The following is a 19,697-nucleotide window of genomic DNA, read 5'->3' on the forward strand; positions in this document are numbered from 1 at the left end:
AGTTTCATAGTGTTTTATATTGGTACTGACATGTGGGAGATATGCTAATAAGATGAATACTCTGAGGTGACTTTTTAGAATGTGTATACATGTAGTTTCCAAGGGTAAACCTACTAATAGAGGATTTTATTGGCCTTGAATACTTTTAAAATATGCTGTAGTGATGCAAAGTGATGCTGTAAAAATATGGCAGTGTAGTGATGGGAGTTTATACATATCAGAAATTTCCATAAAACTGTGCAGATTTGGTAGTGGTGCATTCAGGATTTATGGGACTTTAAAAATCAGTTGTATTTTCATGCAAAAAATAAACCTAACTATGTTTCTGGTACATATATCCCTATAGAAGTGGCATAACATAAAAACTCAGATATAGAAAACTTAGGTTGTCCTAGAAAATAAAGTATACTTCTTCATAAGTAAACTATAAACTCATTTCAAGAAATGCCCCTTAAGTAAGACAGCATAGGTTTTTCAAATGTTAAGTGTTAATAGCAATAGTTTTATGATCAGGAAAAAAATAAAAGCAAAACAAAAGAATAAGCAGTGCTCATGTTATCTTCAGAACAAGACGTGGGCAGTATTTTTAAGGAAAACATTTGAAGTACCAAATGACATTTCAGCACGGATAATTATCAGACTGCTGATATTTAGGGGCTGATTTATGATAGCTCTAGCCGAAAATCAGCCCAGTGTCGTACTGGGATGCCAGGGGCCCACCAGAAGACCTTAGGCTGAGGGCCCACCAAACTGTTATACCTCCTTTCCTCACTCAAACTCTTTATTCTCCAGTCTCTTTTCTTTACATACTATACTCTATTCTCCCATTATTATAAATCAATGAGGTGGCAATAAAGTGCATTTATTGCTCACTTAGCAACATATTTGCAAAAACAAAGTGCTGGTCATCCATGGCATGAAAAGGGCATCATTTTAAAAAAAAAATTGTTAGTAACACTTACTTACGTACAGTATATAGGGAATATTTAATAAAAGGCGCAATGTTTGTTACAGGCCTAATCACCTATAGCAACCAGTCAGCAGGAAGCATTTACTGGTCAAATATGACTTACTGGTTGCTATGGCTTATGGCACATAGGCAAACATAGTGCCCTTTATTATATATATAGGGATAAAAGTGGTATGTGTTGATTACAAAAGATTACAATTTTTCATTAATTTGTTTTTCCAGATGCTCTTACACCTTATACTGATGCTGCCTATTGTCAAAGCAGAATCCAATTTTGAAGATAAAACAAACAATCTACATGTTGTTTTACTGTCATTGTTCTTCATATTGCTTTGCCTTGCTTTCATAATTGCATGGAGAAAGCTTATTCGCATGGAAGGGGGACAAGAATACCATCCTCACAAACTTTGGGGTAGGACACAGGATATGATACAGGAAGTGATAAGCCATTTTGGACGTGATGCAGAAGGGAGCATAGCTGAGCATGAGGACCAAGATGAAGAAGAGGAGGATACAGAAAGAGGGAATGAAGATCGTCATATTACTGCACTGTGAGATAAGGAATGGATCAATTAAAATGAAAGTTTTTTTTGCTAATGCTAGCAGTGAATTTTTCAGTAGAATAATGCTTATTGTGCTTCTTATTGTGCTTCACTTGTCCATCACAATATTTTCAAGGAAACATATTAAAAAATTGGAAATAATAAACCCTGATGTAATGGAGATCATTCACATTATATATGTATAAATTTATACATATAGTACTTTGCATCATGTACAATTTCAAACAGCATTTCAAAAAATGATGTTAAAGTCAAATTGCATCAACTGTTTTAAAAGTTAACTCAAAAGCATGCTATGTGTGACTTGTAATTGTCCAGTAGAACCAATATAATCAAGGAAGATAACCTATTAGATTTCATAACATGGTATTATTTGAGCTGTATACAGGTATGGGTTCTTATCCAGAATTCCAAAATTCAGTAAGCTCCAAATTATGGAAGGCCACCTCGCATTGAGTCCAATTTGTATCCTTTAATAGGTAAACTATAGTGTGTTGGGTTTACTTTTCGAAAATCTTCTGTGCAATAAGCTGTCTTAACCACAAATCTATTTAAATGCCTGCTGGTTTATTCATACACAGTACCATTCTGTGTGGGTTATGCCCTTTTCTATACTGCACTGCTTCCTTCTGCCTGTAGAATGTTGTGTCTAAATAACCACAATGACACATGCTGCTCTCCATGATGAACGTTTGGATAGCAATTGTTTTTCAGGCATTAGATTTAAATTGTAGGAAGAATAACAAATCAGACAATGCTCTGGCCATTTATTGACAGACAGTAATTGTACAAAAGTTATGTCCCAGAAATAGAAGCCACAGTCACCCATGGATATTGTCAGGCAATACATGCAATGATATAATCATTACCTGACAAAAAATTTCTAGCCTGTCCAATCAACTAAATGACCAATCAACATGGTACAAAAACTGTCTGGACAATAAATGATCCAAAAATCATACAAAACACTTTGTGTATATGGCCATTTTTAGCCTTGGTCCACACTGTGGTCTCCTAGCAACCTGTAGGTACTCCTCCAACTCCTTTCTCCCTATGACCTCTGTCTGAACTCTCCCACTTCTCTTGCCTTTCTAGCCCTGCCAGTGCTCTCCTCCTTTAATCCTTTGGATCTGGGTAGCTCCGTTACAGACAGAACCACAACAAAGTATGCATCTGGTTAGTATTTTAAACCTCTTAACTTCACAATAACATTCACAGAAAGCAATTAGCCATTTTTGGAAACACTGGGAAAAAAGTGTGGGGTAAAATCTGGAAAAACATTATGTAAAATCAGTGAAAAGCACCTATTGAGATGCATTATAAGCGGTGTAGCGTCTACACCTTTGGTCAAACCGCCCACTTCCTGTAAAGTGACAGGTGCCCATCCCTTTTCTGGTTTAAGCCCCACCCACTACACCCAACCTTCTGTAACTGGCCCCTTCCAGTACACACAGCTAAGGCTGACACCTCGTGACCATGATCAGCCAATGATGTTGCTTATTCAACCACGCTACAGCGTGGTCTTGAACAACCGTTGGGATTGGTTAATGTAAATTGAGGGCTTGTATAGCGGAAGGAATGTCGGGCATGTATAGCGATACGGCGAACATGCCCATGCATGTCTGGACTACAAGGGAGTGATCTGGGCATGTCCTGCCTAGAATAAAACACTTTGTGTCATGAAGTAATAGTTGTATAAGGGATTCGCACACAGTGCTCATAGTGGTTGTTGCACTACAACAATGCATCGAAGAAAGAATAAAAAACAAATACTACAAATGCGATATTTTAATCCTAGAGCCCCAGGATCTTGTGGGGGTGTTGAAAACCTGTACAGAGAAAAACACAGGTTAAAAAGAAAAGATGTGAAAGTTTGGTTAAATCAGCAGGATGTTTATACATTGCATAAACCAGCTAGAAAGAACTTTAAAAGAAACAAAGCAACTGTTTCAGACATTGACGCACAGTGGCAAACAGATCTGGTATCTATGATAGATATGGCAAAAGAAAATGACAGTATAAAATATATTTTGACAGTTATAGATGTGCTATCAAAACATGCATGGTGTTATGGTCCGCGTAATAAGACAGGAGCATCTGTGGCAATGGCTTTTCAGAGAATATTTGAAGAGGAGAACAGAATACCTCATAAAATACAAACAGATCGTGGTAAAGAATTCATGAAAAAAGAAATTAAGCAGCTTTTTAATAGATATGAAATAAGTCATTTTGTTTCAACAGATAGTGTGAAATGTGCTGTAGTAGAACGGTTTAATCGAACATTAAAGACTAAAATGTGGCGTTATTTTACAAAACATAACACATTTAGAAATATTGATATTTTACCTAACTTAGTATATAGTTACAACAAGACATATCATTCAACAATACAATGTAGACCTGCAGGTGTTACAATACAAAATTCATTAAAAATTTGGAAAAATATTTACTATGCATATACGTCTTCTAAAAGATTAAACCCGTATTAAAAATCAATGACCAAGTCAGAATTTCTAAATATAAAGGTACTTTTACTTAAGGATATGAGCAAAGCTATCCAGATGAATTTTTTGTCATTTATGATATAAACACGAAAGGCCTCAAACCCCTTTTTAAACTAAAGGATCTGTCTGGGGAGCCCATAGATGGTTCTTTCTACAAATAAGTGCCTCTAGAACACCAGCGTATATACAGAATAGAGAAAATAATCAAATGGAAGAAAATTAAGGAATTACACAATACTTTGTAAAGTGGCTGGGCTAACCACAGCTGGATCCAGGAGAAACAATTGACTCATTTATAGACCATGGATAATGGATCATTCTATATGACTCTGCCCAGCAATGCATCTTCTAAAATCTATCCTGAAAATACCATAGCTAATTATACCACTAATTTAGCAAAGGCTATTGATCTTCGAGGCCCATGGGAGGTTGGGTTAATTGAGGTCAGCTATCCTGTATCATGGAATTTATTTGAAAGAGAAGAGCCTGAGGGGACATTCTTTGTAGACGAAGCGTAACGAATTTTTAAGTAGATTTTTGTAAAACCAGGCTTTTATTCTAGTATCACAGAATTGGTAAATGTCATAAATGTAAAACTTCAAAGCGTGAAGATCCCAAATGAACATCTTAAACTACAATATGATGAGTCAGCAAGACTTGTTTCTGTTACTGAATCTCAGACACATACATTTACACCAGTAGAAAAAATAGCACGTATTTTAGGCATGACGCTGCATTTACCAGATTACATACTGTATCTGTTGTATCAGGTAAAATTTTAACAGTTCAAGAGCACGAAATACAAACACATGACGTAATTGCCACGCAGAATTTAACCACTAAGCAGATAGATGCTGCAGAAAATCTTTTAGCTATTCATTCAAAAATGGGTAATATGCAGCAGAGCACCAAAAGATTTTACCCGGATATAAAAGCTGGATTTTACACATTGTTTGTATACACGGACATAATACATCAATTTGTGGGAGATAGTTTTGTACAGCTTCTCCAAACTGTAGAAATCACTGGAAAGAACAATGAGATAATCACGCAACGATTTACACGACCAGATTAAACACCTGTATGCAAGCAGCACTTTGATTCAGTGACTATTTCAATGTATTCAGATCAATCTAAACCCGTTAAATTCAAGTACGGTAAATGCATCGTGCGATTACACTTTAGATCGCACAAGGAGCTGTCATACTAAAAAATGCTGTCCAAAAGAGAGACTGTGTACACCAGTTACTACGTTGCAGAATCGGGTAATGAGCTAGACGGGTTCCGTGGTGCTGAATATATGCATGGGGCAGGAATTGGGGGTATATTCCGTGGATTTTTTAGAACTATTTCCCCTATTTTTAGAAGAGGCCTAGAAATTATAAAACCACACCTACAGAATTCTACAAAAAACATAAACGTCAAAGACGCAGTGGCTAATGTTTCAACGGCCATTATAAACAGACTAAACAGCACAGCCAAAGAACAAGAAGGATCAGGAATTATATACATAAGTAAAAAGCCGCGGAAATACAAGAGGCATTATAATGCCGCCTTCTTATCAACACCCGGCACTAAAAGAGCAACGCGTAAAAGACGTTGGGTTCAGAAAACCCCTAGACGTTCACCTGTTAACATCTTTTAACAGAGCAACATGTTTTTTGTGCACAGCAGTTCTGTTGAGTTTGTTAAATCTAAACTGCACATCTTTCAAATTCCACCTACACAGACATGTATAGAAAAAAACATCTATGTAGAGGAACACCCCGTAGCGGCAGTTGCAGATAACGCACCTCTGGAATTTTTTGTCTCAGGGAGTGGTGAATATTATTATGACCTAAATAACACACACATGGTATGCAAAATTAAGGTTTTACTGTATGATCTTACAGCACTGTGGTCAGAATGCTCTGTTTTAAAGACAGCTTAAATCTTCGTTATTAAGCATGACAGGACTTCTTAGAAAACTAAAGTAAAGAGACATATGGCATTTCCTTACAAGCCCAAGATTTACTACTGGGGCTCATTTATAAACACTGGGCAAATTAGCACATGGGCAGTAACCCATGGCAACCAATTAAATATTTGCTTTCATTGTTAAACCTGCAGCTGGCAGAAAAAAGCAGGTCACTGCTATAGGTTACTGTCCATGGTCACATTTCCCAGTGTTTGACTATGATGGTTGTTTGCTATGATGGTTGTGTATTTTTAACTGTTAACATGAATAACAAGCAATTATTTGACATTACTGATGAATATAATGAATAATGTGATCAACAAGATCCTAGACCCCGTAGATCACTCCAAACAGTTACTTGTAATGTTAATCAGAACTCTATATCCCCATACACAACATAAATGTTTAACACAATAATCTGAATTTTTTTTTAAAGTAGGACACTCCCTTGCTCAGATGCTGAAGGTGGGAAGTAGATGAAGTTGTGGTTCTCTTTGACATCTTTGTAAAATATGTTGTCTATTTATACTGTTAAGCATGTGTTTTTATTATAAAAAAGGCAATGATGAACTGAAAGAAAATGAACAGGATAAAAAACAAATCTCAGCTACGGTTTTATCCATAACCTTTCTATTCCTGTATGACTGCCTCCATTCCACATATACCTCCAGATTAATAGCACCTCTACCTGTCAAAACCTCAACATTTGTAGATCTGAAACTAGACATGACAAATATATATCTTAAACAAAACTGAAAGGGTCCATCCTATTACACTGTTAATAATTCTGTTATATTCTTATTTGTCTATGATATCTTCAGTTTTTTTGGGGGTTTTCTTGTAACTGTGGGAACAGAATGCATCAGGTATGGGACTTTGGGTGTTGCTTTGAAAAATAAAGAGTTTTTTCTCCTTTTCAGACATTACATATCTATGCAGAACTAAAAAAAACAATAAAATATTACAAATGTGATAAAACCACCAAAATAAAACACAAAAGTAATTGCATCATGTAAATAGCAATTTGTAGGGAGTGGGGCAGGCAGGCTGGAAAGAAAGCAGAAGAGGCTGGAGGAATTCAAGAATTGGAGAAGTGCTGCCATCTTCACAAGGATCCTCGTTGACAGCTTTCTACTTTTTCAGTTGTTTTTATTGAAGTGTTAACATAGACATTCAGATATATCACAAAATATCAATATTATTGACAAGAGAATCAATACAGAAATTCAAACCAATGCTTGATAGCAAAAAAATAAAACAAAAAACATAGTAACCATATTTAGTTAATTAATTGGTTAATAAGTTAATAACTTATCTCTCTGCTTTGAATGAAAACAACATGTCAGGGTATTATATATGTGGAAAGTTGAATGGATAGCAATATAATCTTAAAAAAGTAGAGTTAAAAAAAAAATCTAATTGTACATTAAGGGGCAGATTTATCAAGGGTCGAATTTCGAAGTGGAAAAAAGTACTATGAATCGTATGTTTTTTTAAAGTGACAGTACTTTGATTATCGAATGGTCGAATAGTCGAATGATTTTTACTTTGAATCAAAGTAAATCCGAAGTCGTAGTATCCTATTCGATGGTCGAAGTATTCAAAAAATTACTTCTAAATTCGAATTTTTTGTACTTCGAAATTTCACTTGAACCTTAGTAAATCTGCCCCTAAAAATTGTACATAAATGTTTGAACTTTTCTACCAGCAATTTGTAGATTACCTAGGTATATCTAAACTATCCAACTATATCCAACTATCTAAAAAGCATTTTCACATTTTTAGATCTCCATATCTTAATCTAATAACTTCCTGGAGGCAAAGAGATCTCAGATATGACATAATTTCTTTCAATACAGGAGGCTCCTCTGTAATCCAATGTAAAAATGGATTTACGAACTGCCGCTAAAACAAAAAAATACAAATTCTTTGATTTTTTTGATGTGATTTCGTTTGGAGTCAGGATTAATTTTTCATTCTTTGTATAAAACCAACAAAGCTAAATGTGGGGAGACCTTTATTTTAATTTGGAAAGTTTTCTGTAAATACAATTCAACTTCCTTCCACATAGCTTTTATTTTAGGCCAATTACAAAAGTAATGGAACACTTTGGGGCACATTTACTAAGGGTCGAATATTGAGGGTTAAGTATTTTTTATTTTATTCCTTCACTCGAGCTACAGTAAGTAAATGTGCCCCTTTATGTTCTGTTCTTTACACTTAGGGCAGAAGGAATATGTTGACCCATCAGCATTTTGTAAATAACACATCTTGTAACCTAAATGTATTGATCTATATTGTTGATCTCTTCAATTTTCAATATTGATACGTTTGTAATAATTCCTTATGGAGGAAGTTAGGATTTCCTGAGTCAGGATCAACAATATGACGTATTTGAGAAATACCTTTCTTATTACAAGAAGGAATTGAGAGATTTCTTTCATTTTTAGAAAAGTAATTTAAATTAAATGGTGATTGAAAAGGTTAAATTAAATAATTATACCCATTGTGTTTGAAGACGGTCTCCCAGTTGACAGCTCTGAGAGGCACATGAAGTGAAAACAACAGCAGACATATGTTTTACATGTGTTTTTCATGTTGCTGTTTTTTTTGGACCCTAGAGTTAGCTCACTTCTCGGGAAACTTATTACCCAACTGTACTGGTTGCCTATAGGCTAGGGAACAGCGGAGAAAGGAAGGAAGTGTGGCAAAAGGTAGAGTCTGCATTACTTAGAACTTTTTATCTGTTCTGAGGCCCTTAAAGGAGAAACAAACCCCTTATTAAAAAAAACCCTACCCCCCACCCCACATAGACCCCCATCCCCCCTCCCCCCGGCCTAGCTATTACCCCGGGCAAATGCCCCTAACTTCTAATTTACCCCTCGGGGCAGATTCAGGGATCGGGGTTCATGGCAGCCATTTGCGGAAGCACAGGAAGAAGACACGAAGACCCGGAAGATGAACTCCGATCCCTGAATCTGCACCAAGGGGTAAGTAAAAAGTAAGGACATATGCCTGGGGTAGCAGTTAGGCTGGGGTGGGGGGTCTATGTGGGGTGGTGGTGGGCTTTTTTTTAATAAGGGGTTTCTTTCTCCTTTAAAGGGGATATAAAGGCAAAAAAATAAAATTACATCACAAGACTTGAATTGAACACGCAGGGGTTCACCCCGCTTCACCTGCTGTTGAGTGTTTGGTAATTTTTTGTTCTCATGTATATTGGAGTGGTGCCAACCTCTCTTCCAAACACCAAGCGGAGAAATTGGAGAGGCTGGGGAATCAGGAACCTTTGTTTCAAGCAAAAAAATATAATCCCATTTTTACTTTCTTTACTGAAAAAGAAATCCATCTCCAATATACTTTAATTAAAAAATGTGTACAGTTTTTATAATAAACCTGACTGTATGCAGTGAAATTCCCCCTTCTTTTTACTGACAGCTGCAGGTTAGACAGTCCCTAACTGCTCTTCATGGAAACAATCATACTTTCAAACGGCAGGGGAAACCCCCCCTCACTTCCCTTACCTCAAGCAGCTTTGTTTGTTTCCCTGAGAAGCAGCTGGTGACTGTGTTGAGATTTGTATCCACAGACCAAGTACAGTCTGCATATTCTGATCAATAATCAGTCTTGCCGTATCGGCTTCTATGACAGATATTATTTGACTTGTGCTATTTTGATCATTTATGACGATCCCTAAGCTTAACCTCCAAACTGAAGCCCAAACTACACTGAGCATGTGCGTAGTCTTGGCATTGCAAAGATGTTTTACAAAGTTACAAGATGATGACCTCCTGTTTTTATGAAAACATGAATCATTTGTTTAATTAGGCTTCTGGTGCAGTAAGTTCATGTTTATGTTAAGTATACAAAGTACAGCATTTATAGCATTATTCTATTTTAGACTTTAGTTCCCCTTTAAAGGGATGTTAACCTTTTGGCAAAGTATCAGAGTAAAGGAACCGCAAGAAGTACTTTCCACATTGCAATCAATTCTAAAAAGTTGCTTCTTAATTAATTCAAATCACTTTACCAATTCAGCTTCAGGGCAGACACAGAGAGACAGTGTCAGTAAAGCTGGCCTAATATACTGTATATACAGAGATCCCCTTGTTTGGCGAGGTAGCCAATGAACGTATTTCTCCCCAATATGCCCACCTTGAGGTGGGCAATAACGGGCTGATCCGATCATGGGCCCAATGGAGCAACGACCAGATAACAATGACGAGAATATGGGCGACTGGATCGAGGACTTTAGGCCAGATATCATTCAGGACATCTCGTTTGAGGGCCCCATACTCTGCCTAACGTGTATGGCCACCTTAAAGCGGTTGTTCACCTTTTTAGGATGATGTAGAGAGTGATTTTCTGAGATATACTGCAATTGGTTTTCATTTTTTATTATACAGTATAAGGTTTTTGAGTTATTTAGCTTTTTATTCAGCAGCTCTTCAATTTGCATTTTAAGCAATCTGGAATATGAATAGGATAGGCCTGAATATAAAGATGAGTATTAAACATTAGCAATAATAATACATGTGTAGCCTTACAGAGCATTTGCTTTTTAGAAGGGGTCAGTGACGCCCATTTGAAAACTGCTAAGAGAAAAAGGCAAATAATTATAAAACTATTAAAAATAAATAATGAAAACCAGTTGAAAAGTTGCTTAGAATTGGTCAATCTATAACATACTAAAAGTTACCTTAAAGGTGAACCACCCCTTGAGCATACTAAGCTTGTCTTTATTCCTCTTGCAAATTGATACAGTTGTACTCTCCTTACTCTCTGTTTGTGGGTAGTGGTGGAAGGTCGGCCTCTCCTCATGAGGTATAGCGTAAGTAGATATTTTAATCATTTAAATAAAACAGAGGAAACTTTGTAATGGATAATGTTCTTCTTTTGTGAAGTCCTATAACTATGAAAGGCTTTTGCAAAAGGTATATCAGTAAAAAAGTGCCACAAGCAACGTTTGGGGCTTTACCCCAGCTAAAGGGTTAAACTACGTACATCTTTTTCACGGAAAAATTGTTTATAAAAAAATAATTTATAAAACATGCTGAACAAAGAAAAATGGTAATGGTGAATAAAAAACATACCTATTTGTCTGTATAATTTATGGGAGAACCAAGCTTTTTTAATTACCCTTTTTGCTTCTTTATTGTTATTCTTTTAACTGACTGTGGAACAGTGTCGGACTGGGACACCAGGGGCCCACCAAAAACCCTTAGACCAGGGGCCCACCCAAACACCTTTAGACCAGGGGCCCACTCTAAGTATTATTTTCTTCCTTTCCTTAGTCAACCTCTATTCTCCTATTTTCCTTTCTTTCCATACTATAACATATTATTCCATCTATTTAGCCTCTTTATTCTCATAGAAATAGGGAATGGCCATGAAATAAGACAAATGTTTAGAAGCAGGAGGCCCCACTGACACCTTGGCCCACCGGGAGTTTTCCTGGTATCCTGGTGGGCCAGTCCGACACTGCTGTGGAACATAATAGAGTATAGTTACTGTGCTTTACATCCTAAGCTATTATTATTTTTAAAATGTTTTTGTAAAGTGTTAACATATTCTACCTTGCTGATATATAAATGGGTGTATATACTGAACATACAGATTACATACAAAAATTCAACTGATAACCAATACAAAAGCTAAAGAGGGTCCTGCTCAATGCAGTTTATATTCTAAAAAGAGAATGAGACACAAGTGTTGGTGATGGGTAAGATCAGGAGCCAGCAAAAGCGTAAAAGTGGCATTAAGCATTGCATTTACCAGGTTGTAGTCTCATACCACCACTTTTAGATGTTTACCTGTTGTGTTGGTAATATTTGTATGTAATCTGTATGTTCAATAAATACATAATAAAATCCATTTATTTTACAGCACTGCAGAATTTGTAGGTAATATTTTAATACGTGTACTACTAAAAAAAAGCAGAGAATTTTTAATAAGTTTATATTGCATTTATATTGATTTATTTCATTAGGTCTAAATAACACACAAGGATTATGATATTTTACTTTATATAAAGATTACTAGATGGCAGTACAGAGCAGGTCTCGAGCTTCTGAGGGCCCCTGAAGTGTACCAAGTACATAAAATACTTGTTAGGTTTACGCTGCTTGCTTATCAGTCTCTTAGTAATATGTTTTGTTTGTTTGGAATAGACACTGAATCATGAATGTCTCATTTGGAATTCCTTTTTGGGCTGTTAGCATTGCTTGAGTGATCCTGCTTAATACCTTCATACACTTATGTACTGGGATTGTGCTTTTCTGAAAGGTTTGACCCAGTAGAGCATCCATAGAGAGAGCATGTGACCTGCTAACCAGGAAGCTAGGCTGCATTTACGGTGCAGCAGGGAGAGACATAAAGTGAACAACCCTGGATTGCGATATGTGCTTGTAATTTATGGATCTGTTGTGAGTAGTTAGAATCGGAATGGTTTTAAAGTTTGTTTGTTTTCTTTTTACTGCACCATAAAAGATTTGTTTTTATTATTTGAGGAAAACAAATTTGAGACCATAAGGTGGCATTTCAAGGCATCTATTGTTTGTCACGCAAGTGTGTTAATACTGATGTAGACAATTTTGTGGACGTGTATTCACCATATTGTCAATGTATTTTACTGTCTGGATTGTGTGTATTCACTGGTTATGCCACTTGGTCTAGTTGTATTTAGTTGCACTAAACTGCTGAAGTTGGTATACTCATATTGCAAAAAATGCCACTATATTTTATTTATTCTATCTGTATTTGATGTGTTAACTTGCTTTTTAGCAAGAGAAAATTGTGATTTTATCTTTGAATGATGCTGCATTGCTTGGATTGCTATTGTGTGGCACTTAATATGGAGTGCATATTTAAATCACAATATTTACAGTAATACATTTAGAAAATGTGTTTTCTGACAGGATCATAAGTTTCAGATATAGGTTTCAGTGGTGCAGAATGTGAGTCTTGAGAATTTATTTATTTACAGATACAAGGAATGTCTTTTAGACTGTAAGTTCTTGTAGCCAGGGCCACTTGATGGTTTTTGCTTGTGTATTGACTAATTTTTTATGTATCTAATCATTCACAGTCTTGCGTTAAATTGTAAACACAGTAGGAAATCGCAACTTGTATGCTCTGTTAAAAACCTGGGAAATGCTGAAATTGAACTTTTTTATTAATATATTAGAACTGAACACAATTCATTTTTGTTTTATATATATATATATATATATATATATATATATATATATATATATATATATAGAGAGAGAGAGAGAGAGAGAGATTTGTTCGTAAGGATCCGCACACCAATGTTTTTCATCAAAATAAGTGTTTTATTTGGTACATAGATCCGACGTTTCGGGCCACATTTTTTTTTAGAAAAACAGTGGTGTGCAGATCCTTAGGAACAAATCTCTATATGAATTTTTGGACCCTGCACCCACAAAGATTAATATAAAGTTCCTTGGGGGTCCTCTTGAACTTTACATAAATACTTTGACCCTGCACCCACGTTTATGGAAGACTGGTTCAGAGTCTGATTCAGGATATATATATATATATATATATATATATATATATATATATGTATATGTATATGTATATGTATATATATATATATATATATATATATATATATATATATATATATATATATATATATATATATATATGTGTGTGTGTGTACACACACAGAGAATGTGAGGAACTAAGGCCTTTTTTAACACAATCACTTAATTTTAGGGGCTCAAAAGTAATTGGACAAATTAAAGAACTGAAAATAAAATGTTCCTTTCTAATACTTGGTTGAAAACCCTTTGCTGAAGTCTTGAACTCATGGACGTCACCAGATTCTGGGTTTCCTCCTTTTTAATGCTCAGTTGCTGCTTGTTTGTGGGCCTTTCTGTCCAAAGTTTAGTCTTCAACAAGTGAAATGCATGCTCAATTGGGTTCAGATCAGGTGACTGACTTGGCCATTCATGAATATTCCACTTATTTGTTTTAACAAACTCCTGTGTCTTAATGAAACGCCTCCCAATCAATTTGACTGCATTTAGCTGGATTTGAGTAGACAGCATGTCTCTGAACGCCTCAGAATTCATTCTGCTGCTTCTGTCATGTGTCACATCATCGATAAACACTATTGTACCACTGGCAGCCATGCATGCCCAAGCCATTACACTGACTCCGCCATGTTTTACAGGTGATGTAGTATGCTTTGGATCATAAGCTGTTCCACGCCTTCTCCATACTTTTTTCTTGCCATCATTCTGGTAGAGGTTGATCTTGGTTTCATCTGTCCAAAGAATGTTTTTCCAGAACTGGCTTTTTTTTATGTTTTTTAGCAAAGTCCAATCTAGCCTTTCTATTCTTAATGCTTATGAGTGGCTTGTACCTTGCAGTGCACCCTGTGTATTTACTATCATGCAGTCTTCTCTTGGTAGACTTGGATATCGATACGCCTACCTGCTGAGTGTTGTTCGCTTGTTTGGCTGTTGTGAAGGGGGTTCTCTTCACCATGGAAATGATTCTGCCATCATCCACCGCTGTTGTTTTCTGTGGACGTCCAAGTCTTTTTGCACTGCTGAGTTCACCAGTGCTTGCTTTCTTTCTTTCTCAGGATGTACCAAACTGTAGATTTTGCCACTCCTAATATTGTAGCAATTTCTCGGATGGATTTTTTCTGTTTTTGCAGCTTAAGGATGGCTTGTTTCACCTGCATGGATAGCTCCTTTGACTACATGTTGTCAATTCACAGCAAAATCTTGCACATACAAGCACCCCCCCCCTCAAATCAACTCCACGGCTTATATCGACTTAATTGATAATGACATAACAAAGGAATTGCCCACACCTGCCCATGAAATAGCCTTTGAATCAATGGTCCAATTACTTTTGAGCCCCTGAAATGAAGTAATTGTGTTGAAAATTAAGCCCCTGAAATGAAGTGATTGTGTTGGAAAAAAGGCTTTAGTTCCTCACATTTTTATGCAATCTTTTTGTTCTACTGCATATGAGTTGTTTCATTTAAAATTCATTTTGGTAATGTACAGAACCAGAATTAAAAAAGATTTATGGGCCTACCTGTATGTGTTTTGTTTTGGAACATGTGGGTAAGATCATGAACACATTTCAGCTGTGGTCACCAGGTTCCAGAGGATAATTGCAGTATCTTTATTTTTAAAGCGGCATGCATGAAAACTTTATTTTACATGTGACTTTATTGCCAGTTTAAGGGCCTCATGAATTTGTTTCTACAGTTTTAATGCACAGCTGTCACATGTGTAATTAAAGATGTCCCCCCTATCAGTACTCTTCATCACTTCAAAGGGGTTCAGGAAGACACACACTGAATACCTAAGTATACTTTCATACCTTTTATTCTCATTTAGGTCCTGGCAGCAGCAAACGTTTAGCTGACCAGTATGGAAGAAAAAAATTATAATTCAAGAGAAGGAGGACTCCAAAGATTTCTTATTCCATCACCATCATCCATCACCCAGGAGGCAGTTTCTCAACCGGTAAGCAGAAGAAGCATATTTGAAAAATTCCTTCTAGTAGACTAGTTTGTAATGTTTTTCCCCTTTTCATTCCTTGCAGAAATGCTCGTTCTTTCAGGCCTCAGAAAAAGTAGAAACAGTCCCAAAAGCTGGGAGTTATGCAGATTACATTTTTCAGAAGGAGGCATGGGATCCTGTACAAAAAGGCCAATTTAGCAATATGGCTGCAAGTGAAAATGCAGTTTCTATTGTGAAGCAAACAACAAATCAAACCACAAAGTCCGCAGGAGCGGGAAGCTGCATTCTTGTCAGCACCCGACAGGTAATTGTGTATATGTAACATATATATTTACAGTCCTGCCTGGTGCACTCAAAACCAATACCACAACTGCCTGGGTGCTAGTAAAAATTTATCATACATACATAAAAAAACGCACTCCAAGGACTTTATAGTGAAAAAAGAAGATTATGTTCATTTCTACGTTTTGGCACCATAACTCTGGCCGACCATCACTCCTTCCTGAAGACGGCCTGAGTGATGTTGCTGAGACGTTGAAATAAACATAATCTTCTTTTTGCACTATAAAGTCCTTGGAATGCGTCGTATGTGTGTGTATCTATATATATATATATATATATATATATATATATATATATATATATATATATATATATATATATATATATATATATATATATATATATATATATGTAGAAAAATAAACCGCACCAACAGGACATAGTACAAAATAAAAAAGGATTTTATTCTTCAACGTTTCAGCTCTACTACTTGAGCCGTCTTCAGGAATTAAAAACTGTGCATACTTACAAACAACATTTAAATACCTACAAAATCCACCACACCTGCAGTGACGTGTGTAAAAGTGGGAGTGTTTATCAATTAACCCCTCAGTGACCTGACATCATTTCGTTAGACACAGATTATCCAAACAGGCAATACACCAAAATTGTCAAGAGTGCTGTATAGTAAATGTGAATAAACGTGACATTGCGTGTCCCCTAGTAATAGCCAGGTCCACATTAAAAGCAACAAGTTCGTTAAAATCATGCAACTCCATGTACCTTCGCTACCCCTACACATGGATATGTGAAGCAGTTACCAGCAACACTGTGCAGACCAGGCATATGGGCTTCCACCTACCCCATTTCTATGTCGCCACCCTTTCAGGTACGGTGTGGTGTATATGAGCAGCAGTACCGTCTGGGAAAGTCACCTTTCAAGGAACGCCTCAACTCTCTTCTGATCCGACACCGCTCTCCTGCACAGTATAGCACTCTCGCTCTATCACAGCACCTGTTCCCACTGAGCCGTCAGCAACTTCTGCCGCGCCATTTCAGCACTTCGCCATGCACTCACTTGACCCTATCCGGGTTACTGATTAGGGCTCTCCTGGAGGTACTGCTTCTGCCATCCTCCCATACGTCCTCACGACCAGAGCCACCTTTGCACTACGGTGCTTATCCCCAATGCGATATCCTTATTAGGCCTATCTGGCGGGTAGAACTGGTGCTTCTCAGGATGAGGCTTCTAGAGGCAGGGCCGCCATTAGAAATCACGGGGCCCCGTACAACAAAATTTTTGGGGCCCCCTGGGCCGGCCCACTCCAAGCCACATCCCAGATCCCGCCCACACCACCGTTAAAACACCACACAGACATCAGCGCTAAAAAAGGTAACACACACAAGCTATAAAAAGCTATTGATGGTCAGGGCCCCCATATAAGTTAAAAAAAACTGTGGCACTAGGACCCCCATACAAGTTAAAGAAAATTGGGGCCCCCAGAGAATATTTTTTTAAAAAAACATTGGTGGCAGGTGCCTATAGAGTATTAAAATAATACATTGGTGGCCAGGGGATTTAAAAAAAAAAAAAACTTCAACTTAGCCTCCTTTCGTGACTTTGGGTCTTTTCGCTGCTTCAGGACTTCAATTTCGGCTGTTTTCATGACTTCGTTTTTTTACCCCGCTTCAAGACTTCGGGTCTTTCCACGGCTTTCAGGAGTTCGGGTCTTTTCATTGCTTTCAGGTCTTTTCGCCGCTTACGGGACTTCGGGTCTTTTCGCTGCTTACGGGACTTTGGGTCTTTTCGCCGCTTACGGGACTTTGTTCGCTACCTCGGCTGTTCGGCTTGTCACAGTAACATAGTAAGTTATGTTGAAAAAAGACACACATCCATCAAGTTCAACCTACTAACTTTTTTAACCTGCCTAACTGCTAGTTGCTATAAGTCACTGTTTCAAATGTTGTACTCAATAGGCCTGCCCTAAATAAGATTATTCCAGGGAGATAACATTGTATACCCATGCAAAGCAGGATTATCCCACCTACATCAGTGAGATTCTGGGGGCTGCACTTGAGCAGCAGTGAGAATGCAGACATCCCTGATGTATACAGTGACATAATGTAGAGGAGGGTGCGCTCTGACAGTTTAGTAGGGAGGAAAGGGAAATGTTAAAAATCCCACTCTCACCATCATAACAGGGACAACTAGCGGCAAGTGCAGGTAAACAGACTCGATCTACAGTCACGCACCTGGTCCAGCTGCAACTGGTTACACAGCCTCACATATCACAATCACGTGCGCCTCCTCATTGGGCAACTTGTTATTCTGTTCCCCAGATGATTGCAGGGTTTCTCCCTATCTCCCAGGCCTAGCTGGTTACCAGTTTATCTCAATCCCCACGGTGCACCCCAAGACTACAAGCAGCGCCATCCCGCGCGCCTCCTCGCTCTGCGCCGCACACTTTTTCCTATTTGGTCCATGGCCACGCCAATCCAAGGTAAAACCCCTTCACATAGCCTGAAAGCCGTTCAGTCATTGCGCAGTTTGGGAGAGAGAATTCATCGCTTATTGGACAGAACTTACGTCAATCAGTAAGGGACAGAAGAGGCAGCGGCTTCAGGGCGGTCAAGGGGGGCCGGCTATTTCAAAAAGTGCAGCACAGCCGGGCCCCCCTACAGGCTCTGGCCCAGTACAGGAGTACCCCCTGTGCCCCCCTGATGGCGGCCCTGTCTAGAGGCAATCAGGTGCACTCTGAACACGATCACAAGCTGTTTAACCTTTTCATAACACATCCAGACAGTTCCTGCCACACACCACCCGACCCCTGTAGGGGGCCTAAATCCCCTGCTGGTAACTGCTTCCCATGTGTAGGGATAGCGAAGGTACATGGAGTTGCATGATTTTAACGAACTTGTTGCTTTTAATGTGGACCTGGCTATTACCAGGGGACACGCAATGTCACGTTTATTCACATTTACTATACAGCACTCTGACAATTTTGGTGTATTGCCTGTTTGGATAATCTGTGTCTAACGAAATGATGTCAGGTCACTGAGGGGTTAATTGATAAACACTCCCACTTTTGCACACGTCACTGCAGGTGTGGTGGATTTTGTAGGTATTTAAATGTTGTTTGTAAGTATGCACAGTTTTTAGTTCCTGAAGACGGCTCAGGTAGTAGAGCTGAAACACTGTTTTCTCAAATATCCAAAGTGTGCCTGGAGGCACTGTGATGTGAAAAATAAAAACACTTTGGATATTTGAGAAAACAGCGTGCTGGTCCTTTGCAAAACGTATGTGTGTATATATATATATATATATATATATATATATATATATATATATATATATATATATATATATATATATAATGTTTCTGATCATCAAACACATTTAACTATTAGTCAAAGATAACCCAAGTAAACACAAAATGCAGTTTTTAAATGAGGGTTTTTATTATTTAGGGAGAAAAGAAATCCAAACCTGTGTGAAAAAGTAATTGCCCCCTGAACCTAATAACTGGTTGGGCCACCCTTAGCAGCAATAACTGCAATCAAGCGTTTGCGATAACTTGCAACGAGTCTTTTACAGCGCTCTGGAGGAATTTTGGCCCACTCATCTTTGCAGAATTGTTGTAATTCAGCTTTATTTGAGGGTTTTCTAGCATGAACCGCCTTTTTAAGGTCATGCCACAACATCTCAATAGGATTCAGGTCAGGACTTTGACTAGGCCACTCCAAAGTCTTCATTTTGTTTTTCTTCAGCCATTCAGAGGTGGATTTGCTGGTGTGTTTTGGGTCATTGTCCTGCTGCAGCACCCAAGATCGCTTCAGCTTGAGTTGACGAACAGATGGCCGGACATTCTCCTTCAGGATTTTTTGGTAGACAGTAGAATTCATGGT

The 19,697-nt window shown here is 37.7% G+C and overlaps 1 protein-coding gene and 1 long non-coding RNA gene across 3 annotated transcripts in view; both read left to right on the forward strand.

Moving 5' to 3' along the window:
• The window catches only part of LOC108696310, a 36,248-nt gene extending 34,570 nt beyond the window's left edge, over positions 1-1,678 (forward strand). Inside the window, exon 4 of the long non-coding RNA XR_001932229.2 lies at positions 1,193-1,678. This is a non-coding gene — a long non-coding RNA (uncharacterized LOC108696310). The remainder of the gene's footprint in view (positions 1-1,192) is intronic.
• A 10,582-nt stretch (positions 1,679-12,260) lies between these two features.
• ercc1.L (excision repair cross-complementation group 1 L homeolog) overlaps positions 12,261-19,697 on the forward strand; it is a 37,949-nt gene continuing 30,512 nt past the window's right edge. The window contains exons 1-3 of one of the 2 annotated variants that reach the window (XM_018224304.2): positions 12,261-12,416; positions 15,384-15,512; positions 15,592-15,813. In XM_018224304.2, the coding sequence (XP_018079793.1) occupies positions 15,417-15,512; positions 15,592-15,813 (318 nt within the window). In that variant the 5' untranslated portion in view covers positions 12,261-12,416; positions 15,384-15,416. 2 annotated transcript variants of the gene reach the window in all.

Source organism: Xenopus laevis, chromosome 7L (genome assembly GCF_017654675.1).
Source record: "Xenopus laevis strain J_2021 chromosome 7L, Xenopus_laevis_v10.1, whole genome shotgun sequence".
Lineage (NCBI taxonomy): Eukaryota > Metazoa > Chordata > Amphibia > Anura > Pipidae > Xenopus > Xenopus laevis.